General features: G+C 41.3%; 1 protein-coding gene across 3 annotated transcripts in view; it reads left to right on the top strand.

The window, feature by feature from the left end:
* The first annotated feature begins 2 nt into the window (after positions 1-2).
* Positions 3-9257, top strand: part of GIPC2 (GIPC PDZ domain containing family member 2) — a 29379-nt gene continuing 20124 nt past the window's right edge. The window contains exon 1 of one of the 3 annotated variants that reach the window (XM_048312300.1): positions 3-3071. Coding sequence is in view for 1 of the 3 variants with exons in the window: in XM_048312298.1 (XP_048168255.1) it covers positions 3668-3907 (240 nt within the window). In the remaining 2 variants the exon portion in view is untranslated. Of the gene's footprint in view, positions 3072-3581; positions 3908-3928; positions 4074-9257 lie in introns of those variants that run through there. The other 2 variants (XM_048312298.1, XM_048312299.1) reach the window with 2 other exon arrangements.

Genomic DNA, 9257 nt, shown 5'->3' with positions numbered 1-9257 from the left:
GCAAGTCTGAAAACCTCTGCTTCTAGAGATCCTTTTTTAATCTCAGCAACATCAAGCCTTAGGATAACCTCAAGCTGTTGGAAGAGTAGTGGAGCTGCATTACAACCCTTTCTGCTTCCTGCCACGCAGTGGTACTCTGCTTGCTGCACAGCTTTCTGCTGTCGTGAGGGGGTTAGCATTCCATTCTTTCACTCAGCCGTTTTTGTATTAGCTGTGCTGAAAGCTTCCTGAAGCCTGTGGTGCACTGGACAAATGCACTCCATTCTTTTCTAGTATGTGCATCTTATGTGCTAGTCTGACTCACTGGGAGCAGACTTTTTTGGAGTCAAATAGGTTTTCCTTTAGCAGTGAAATTTGCTATAACTTAGGGTGGAATTCTGTGCCCTTGAATTCATGTACTAGACCCTAAAAAATATGGGTCATGAACATGCTATTGTAAATATAATTAAGAAACAATTTTACTTTTCCAGTCAGTAAATGCTAGTCCTCTTTTGCAGCTGGCATGAGTAGTTCTTCCTATATAACTTACTGAACACACCCTGTTAGAACCAGGGAATTTGTCATACAGCCACTTCCTGTTCAGCTCCCAATCTGAGCAAATAGCAAATAACTAATCTCATGAGGTGCAGAATCTCAACTCTTCATTTGTCAGTTTGCTCAGCAATGGACTATTGGATGCCATGATTTGTTTCCTTCAGGCTTCTCCAATTAATTGTCCTATTATTTAAACAGTGAAAATAGAGACCTGCTGTTGATCCCCTTGGGTGTAGAAGGTATCAGTGCCCTGTGCTTATTGCCCTGGAGTTAGTGGCTTACCCAAGGGAGGAGGTATGTAACAACAATCTTGTTAGTCATGCCTGATTGCTTTATCAATAACAAATTGCCATGTTCACAGCCCTGCTGCCCTGCATTCAAAAACCCCCAAACCCCACCCAACCAGCACCTAAAATACCATATAGCATTTCCCTGAATAAGGACAGGTACCCCATGGGTAGTGAAACACTCACTGATAGTGGCATTTCATATCCAGGTATGTGACTTTGTTCCACATACATTCCCCACAAACTTTATGGCTGTTACATGCCACAAGTCTTGAATCCCAAGTATTATGTGTGAGAAAGTGAAGAATGGGGTAGCCTGTAGTGTGCAATATACTTGGGATAAAATGATCAAACCCATTTTTCTTTTTTTTTTTTTTTAATACATAGTTTATTTTTCTTTCTAAAACCAAGGCTAATAGCAGTTTTATTTAAGTTGTTAACAACTTCAAAAAGTTAATTTGAAGTAATTTTTGGATCCTTATTGTCTTGAGTTGCTGGAGACTCATTTGTATTGATGATCTAGTTTTACTGTGTTGGCAGGTATTTCCCTAGAGGGTGCACATTCAAGGGAGTCTGAAAACAGGATTTGTTGTAGTTGAAGAAAGTGTCTTCTGTCCATTACAGCCTTCTTTTCACTGAGCGTCTCAGCAGTCTGACTCATTCATTTACAGCTCTACAGATCACCCAGTCTGCACTGTGCTGTGCTGGTCAAATGTAAATCATTGAAACTGCTAATCCATGATCTTAGCCATATTAATAAATAGTACTTGTAGATTAGGAGAAAAGAAGTCCATGGTAATGTACCTCTTCAGTAACAGAGAGATGAAACTGGGTGTTGAATACTTCTTTACATTTCCTTCCAAAGCTGGGGACTACTAGGGCAGTTTCATGTAGATGCTTCTCTAGGTTTGGGTTTTGAAAATAATTTAGGATGTGTGCAATGTCATCTTCCTCCAATTTAAATGACACAAAAAAGGTTTCATTTCACTTGTTACATCATGTAACTAATGATGGCATATACGTGCTCCATACTTCTTGTATCTTCAGTTTGTTGGTCAGCTGCACTGGCCTTGTCATTTTTTCTTTCCATAGTTAAAAGTTGATGCTATTGCTCCGAGCTGCAGGTAGGATCAGCATAGTTTTTGCCAACTTCAGCTGTTTTTCTCCATCCACCTCCCTATGAAACATGGAAACATTCACACTTCCACTGAAGAAAGTTTTGCAATGGATACAGAAATTAGGACTGTTAATGTCCTTGAGTTTTTTTAAAATAAATCTGCGCAACCTCTGTATATGTGGAAACTTGACTGTGTTCATTTAGTAAATCTCATTAACAAAATTATTAAAATCAGTATGACTGTAAACAATGTTTACTGGGTTTTAAGGTTCCATTATCTTTTCACAAGAAAAGGAATGAGTAGAGACAAGACTTGTCACCAATTCCTTTATAATACATTTTAGTAAATGGGAAAAGGCTTCTTTTAAAATAAGCTTTTTATTTAAAATTGAAAAGCAGCAAAACCCCCTAAATATTAAGATGAACAGTTTGGTACTGTTAGTTAATCTCTGTTTCATCTCACTGCAATGTCATCCAGTGAATGCCAACATGCTGTCTGAATTGCATTGCAGTAATGGGAAAAGGTACATACAGTTCTGCAAGTTCAGAGAAACCTTCAGTTTAAGTTTTGTGTTTTAAAACTAAACTGGAAAGTCAGCTATTAAAGTCTGGGGGTAACTGCACTATGGTGCAGTTTTGTTGGGTTTTTTATTGGTGGAAATTCCTACAAAATTAGTAACAATATTGAATCCAATTGTCTCCTACTAGAATTAGATACAAGCCATTTTTGAGCATTCATTAAAATCTACCACATGCTATCTTGAAAAAGCTGAAGTCAAATTGGCTTCAAACCTTTTTTACCTCAGAGCATAAGCAGTTTAAAATCTGTATGTAATTTCATGTAATCAGAAATGCTCTGGTTAGATCTGCTGAGAACTTTGACTCTGGGCTGCCTCACCATAATTCATTGTCTCTGCCTGCCTGATCTGACTCCATGTGGCAGAATCCTTTTTCTCTGCACGGTTTGTCTTTTTTATTCTGAAAGTTAGAAGATGTGGTAAGGCAGTGCTGCTTCTCTCTGCGGCTTTAGAGCAGTTTCCTTTAGAAGTGCTGAATGTTGCCTCATGAATTTTGTATTCTTCACATCTTGGGTGGATTCAGTACGCTACTGAAAATGGAGCAGTTCCACTGAGGTGAGTAGTTACTTTGGAGCCCAGATGTCTCCCATAATGTGAACATCTAACTGTACAGTATGTAGCTCTATTTCACGGTAGAGAAGGAAACGTTTTGAATCCATTCAATGTTAAAAATAACTTGAAAAGTATTTCAAAGCTGTTGCCACTACAATAGGAAGGCTCTTAAACTTTGGTTATATGACTGTTGCCGTAGTAACCCTTAAAGATTTATAGTTGTGATAAATGAGAAAGAGTTGCCTGAAGTCCTTGTATACTCCAGGTTTTCTTTTATATACTGGATATAAATCTATACTGATCAGTATTCAGTACTTCGCTATTAGCAGAAATTCCTGAACTAGTGAGTGAGTGGAAAGCCGGCGAAGGACCCCGCGAAGGGTCTGAGCTCAGGCGGGGCAGCGCCGGCGGCCTCGGGCTGCCCGGGAGGGGGTAGGGGCGGGGGCGGCCGGGCGCTCCCCGGCCCTCGGCAGCCGCGGCGGGGCGGGGCGGGGTCGGGCCGCACCTGGCGGCTGCGATGGCCGCGGGGCCGGGGCGGTGCCGCGCCGGGGGCAGAGTCCAGCACGGGCGGCCGCAGGAGCGTGGGGCCGGTGTGGAAGATGCCGCTGGGGCTGAGGAGCAAGAAGAAGGACAAGTCCAAGGAGACCTTCAAGCTGGTGGAGAGCGAGGCGGCGGCCCCGGCCCCCGCGGCGGCCCCGGCCCCGTCCGCCGGCGCGTCGCGGCTGCAGTTCCACACGCAGCTGGCTCACGGCAGCCCCACGGGCCGCGTGGAGGGCTTCGGCAGCGCCCGCGAGCTGTACGCCCGGATCGGCGAGGCCTTCGGCATCCACCCCGCCCAGGTAGGGCCGGCACCGCCGCGGGCGCGCCCCGCCGGGCCTGTTGCCGCCCGCCCTGCCCGTGGGCATCCTCTGTCGTGGGCTTGTGTGGACGTGCCTACTTTACACTGCTTGGGAGATAAAAACTCCCTTTTTTATTCCAAATGAGCGTTAACATACGAGAAAAGATGTAAGTGTGACTGCGTTTAACTCTTCCATGGTAAAAGCAATGGTCCTCTTGACCAAAACTGCAGTGTCTCGGTTAACCTGTTGCCAGCTGCTGTTTGACACAGCTCTTAGGGACTGCTTCATTCCAGTTTAAAAAGGGACAACGGATCTATGAGGGTAAATACCCAGAATGAAGGCACTGGAAGGGGAGGGGATGTGGTATAAATGCCCTAAATCATACTACGTTTTAAATTTTCGGCCGAATGTGGTATTTGGAAAGTTTTCTGCTTTGTCAGGTAATTATTTTTAAAAGGCTCACTGTTCAGGTGGAGTTATTTAAGTCTGTAACAGGATTTTTTTTTTAACTCGGCTGCCTTTTTGATCTTTTTTTTTTTTTTCCTGAGCCATGTTCTAAACATTTATTTGGATAATGACTCATTTGTGTTTTTAAAGGCATTGTTTTCTCTTAGTTAAAAGGTAGTGGCCATATCAAGTTCTTCCTATGTGGTGCTGTGAACCTTAACCTCTGAGTGGCAAATTGAAACAAAGGGCTAACGTTTCATTATGCCTACGTGTGGCTGTACAGCTTTACTTGTTTTGTTCTTTGTAGATGACTTTTTTAGAAGTTGTAAAGACTACTACTACAACAGGCTTTGTTCTGAGAGTTTGCTGTGGCCTGATGTAGCATTTCAAACAGTAAATTGTAAAGGGAAAGTGGCAGTAGTAGTGAATACAGTTTAACCAGTCACTGTTGCATTAAGTAATTAAGAGGCAATGCACCCATGTCCCAGACCTTCCCACCTGCTTTCTGACCTTTTGCTCCTTTGTTTTCTTTTCATCCTGAGCTGCTGTTCCCCTTTGTTCTGTTCCATCTCAGGCATACCTTTTATTCTCAAATTCTCATAATTACCAGATTGTCTTCTATTTTAGTTTTCTTCTTTTCACTGTTGAACTTTTGGCTCCACTGACTTGAGAAAGAACAGCATTCACAGAGAAACTTAATTTTGTATGAATGGTGTGATCCTGTTTCTCCTGCTAGATGTATAATCTGACACCCTCAGAGGTTTTAGAGGAAGCACCACATATCATGGGCACATATTGCCAGCCTTGTGCCAGACTAGAGAAGTTTCTTATTTTCTTTTTCTCCCTAATGTTCCATTCCTTTTTTTAATTTTTTTTTTTAATGTGGCTTATTGCTAAAAATGGATAGAGAATTATTGCTAGAGGCACTGAACTTAAAATCTTTTACTCTAGAAATTCAGTTGGCCTTAAGAAAATTGTGTGAAATTAAAGTAGTGATCAAAAATATTTCCTGGTGTGAAGGTGGCATAGCAGAGTGAAGAACATAGACCAGAGGGTCATGCAATAGAATTTTGGATAGACAAGAAAGATCAGTGAACAGCCAAGAAATGAATGAATTTAGAATTTATTTTAAATGGTATTATCTATTAATTAAAGCTGCTTTTGGACAGATAATCTGGTGTAAAGAATAATGCCAGAAGCTACATCTCAGCACACTGAAAGACGCTGAGGTACTCCAATGCCATTTGTAGGTGTTACCTGTCTAGGAAAGTTTCAGTGACCCAGCTCTGCTGAAGCCTGTGGGCAGCGTGATACCTGACTGCCTTTGGAAACAGCTCCTATCACAGCGATCTCTACCCTGTAGGGGCTGAGGTGGAAAATAGTTGGAGGGGAGTGGTGGGAAAGAGCTCCGTGTAGAGAGCATTCAGATAACTTTTGCAGAAGTGAATGCATTTAATATGATATGTGAGTTTACCGCAGGGTAGGCAAGAGTATGGATTCTTGGATAAGTTCCTGCCCAAGTGTTTTAATAAGATTCTGAATGAGCTATACTTGTAATCTGTCACTTCTCCTTTTGACTCCACATGGTTACAGCACCTCGTTTCCTCCTTGGATTACATCTCACAGGACCAGCTGAGTTTAGCTTCTGCTAGAGAATCCTTTCCAGGTTCTGTGATTGACTGCCAACAGTGACAGGGAGAAGTTTATACAAAACACAGTATTTGTTGGACAGACATTGGCAGAAACTTCTGTACAGACCTGGATCATGAGTAGTGTAGGACGGGGACAGGACAAGATGGGTATAGCTTCAAAGGGGATCTTTGCTAGGTGTCTATGAAGGAGTGAGACATAACAGCAGCTTTCTGAGGCTTTTCCTGTGCTCATCGTTTCTTGTAGATATTTTATTCTTCACCCATCTTCTGAAACATGGATTTAGAAGAAACAAAAAGATTTTAGTTATAGGCTAGCTGTGTGGAATGGGTGGAATAGGAAAGAATTTGGGCCCCGTGAGAGTTAATTAAAGTAGTTAGGAGAGCTGGACCTGAAATAGGGTTTTAGATGTTAGTAACTGATTACCAAATAACTGATGATCTGTCATTTGCATGTTTGCTTAGCTGTGCTTAGAATGAGGAGTAGAAACATGGATAAGTTGGTGTATGGAACAAGGACAATTACCAATTTCCTCCCTTTGTGGGAACCCATCCAAAAGTCATGCAAGAAGAAACTTAGAGGTCACTAAAGTAATTAGGATTGTTAAAACTCAGAAAGGCAAAAAGGTCAAAATGAGAAAGATGAGTTACTTCATCTTTTTTGGGACCACTGACCCAATTCGAGACCACCGACTCAATTCAGGACACACACTACGCATGCTTAATGACATTTAAACTCATTTCCATATGAAGCGGAGAATGGGAGGTGTTAATGTTATGAATATGCATTTGTATTTTGGATATTCATAATTTTTGGAAATAAAAGGTATTATGTTTGCTTGTATCGGGGCCTGCATCTTAGGGAGCTATCCCACGCAGAGCCTGGCGCCAAATAAACATGCACTTTCTAACTCTAAACTGTTAGAGAGTTTTTGTCCGTCTCAGTTGGATATCGATATTAGATTGATATTCATATCTTGGTAAATCACTTCCTCGATGAATATGTATCTGTTCCCCCTTTTGAAGCTGAGGGGTAGGCAGAAGCCTCCCTTTCTGCCTATCTCTCTGACTTTTACCATGGCCACCATTTCCTCTTTTACTGGTCCAACGTCACTGTTCTTTCCACAGGGAGGAGGAGTGAATATGGCTACTAGCAGTTGATTGTCATTGTCACTGAAATTCTGGGAAAAATAAAAACTCTCCAACAACATCTTTTTATGTTAGAGAGTTAAGGCATTGCTTTATTCTGGCCAGGATGTGCAATAGAAATCATTTCATCTACACGTGTCCGGGTTGTGTAGTGAAAATCATTCTATCACACATAATCCTCTATCAGAACTTTTCACACATTTATACAGACAAAACCCAAACAAATTCTTCTTCATTGGTCTTAAATTACACAGTTCTTAGTATTCGATCTCCTACTGGTTATTGATCCGTTTGCATTCAATGCTAATTTGGTCCTCATTCTTCAGTTCTCTTATCAGTCTTTTCCCAGACCAGGTGTCTCTGACCGTGCCAGGGGGTGATGTTGGGGGATAATGTCCCTTAATCATCATTAATGTTCGCTTATCTCCTGTGTATCTTTTGGTTACTCCCAATCTGTGGATGTTAAACTCATCGGGCCTCTCCCGATGAAGAGTCTTGTTAAGAGAATCTTCAATTCCTCTCCCCTTGGGCAAAGGGTTTGTTCTGACTAAAGTTACATAAAAAATTTTAAAAGTTGGATCATTTCCAACATCGTTATTATGAGTGTTGTTTGAGGTAGATCACGTTGTTGACTTTTAATTTGCTTACTTCAACAGGCTTTCAACAAGAAGGCACAGAGCTAAAAAAAATATAGATAGATGCAACTCTTAACTAACAACACAACCCACACACAGTTACGTGTGTGTTTCTCTTTGCATAAATAATAAAAATATCTACCCTTATTTTTTCTATGGAGGTTGAAGTAGGAAAAGTAGTTGGAAAAAGTATTTATCTGTAGCTTTGGCCATTTAGGATTACTACTCCTCTATGTTAAGAATGTAACAGGGAATGTTATGTTCCCTGTAAGGGTGAAAGTGCTGAGTGCAGCCTGTATGATAAATAAATAAGCACTGACTGAAGGACAATGTGGGTCTGTTAAAGCATTTGGTGGTGGTGTGCTCCTGTGAGAGCACATGGTAGGGCTTTAAAGTATTCAGGGTAGCTAATCAGGCGCTGAGAACGTGGCTATTAAAGTCCAGCTGTAGCAGGGATATTTCTTGATCAGATGAGAAGGGAATGGTAACCCATAGAAGCTCTATGGACTTTTGGTTTGTCTACTCGTAATTTGCACTTTTGATTATTTTGTTTGCTTTGAGAGGTGACATATGGTGGGGCTGGTGAAGTAAACTTAATGCTCAGTGGGTGTATCTGTCCAGAGCCCTTGGAGGTTAGGGTTTCTTTCACAGTGGAAGGAATTTTGCATCACAAGGATAACTCAGGAAAAGAGATACCTTTCTGGCAGCAGTAAGGGCAGAAATGCAGCTCCCTCTTTCTCTTCCAGAAACAAGAGTTCAGCTGCTGAGCTTGTGTGTGGGCTGTTGTTCCACAGGCCTTGCCTCCTCATGCTTAGCAGTCAAGTATACCGTGAGGCTGTGCCACATTAAACTTTCATAGAAGTACTTGATTTAAACCTGTTCAGTTTAAACTTTTATGGAAGACTGCTGACAAATAAGCCACTGCTGAAACTTGTGTTTCTGAACAAAACTGTCCTTTTAACAATAAAAAAATCTGAACTTAAAACTTGGGTTTTAGAGAAAAGGGTCAGCTTGTGAAATTGTCGTCACCAAAATGCTGGAAGTTTTGTTGTTATGCTTATCTGTTGAAACAAATTGCTCACAATCTCGCCTACAGATTGCATACTTTAAGTGAGCAAACTTAACACTCCCTACAAACCACCTCCTCCCAACCCTATGGCAAGAATTGTTTCCCTAAGCAGTGCTTAAATGTCACACCCGTATTGCATGTGATGCTTTCTGTGTCTTTTTCAAATACTTTAATTGAAAGCTGAAATTTGAAATATTAGTATGGAAATAATTACATGGAAGGACTTATGCTGTAATACTGGTGTACTTTCGGTTAAAAAAAGAAAAATCCAAAACGAACAGTAAAACACTGTTTATTTTATAAGACTTTGAATGTATTGACCAAGTTGCATACCTGACAGCACCAAAAGCACATTAGAACTTGGAGGAGCTGGTTATTCTTCCTTTTGCTGAAGCTGGTCA

Source organism: Corvus hawaiiensis, chromosome 9 (assembly GCF_020740725.1).
Source record: "Corvus hawaiiensis isolate bCorHaw1 chromosome 9, bCorHaw1.pri.cur, whole genome shotgun sequence".
Taxonomy (NCBI): domain Eukaryota; kingdom Metazoa; phylum Chordata; class Aves; order Passeriformes; family Corvidae; genus Corvus; species Corvus hawaiiensis.
This window is presented reverse-complemented; position numbering and strand designations above follow the sequence as displayed.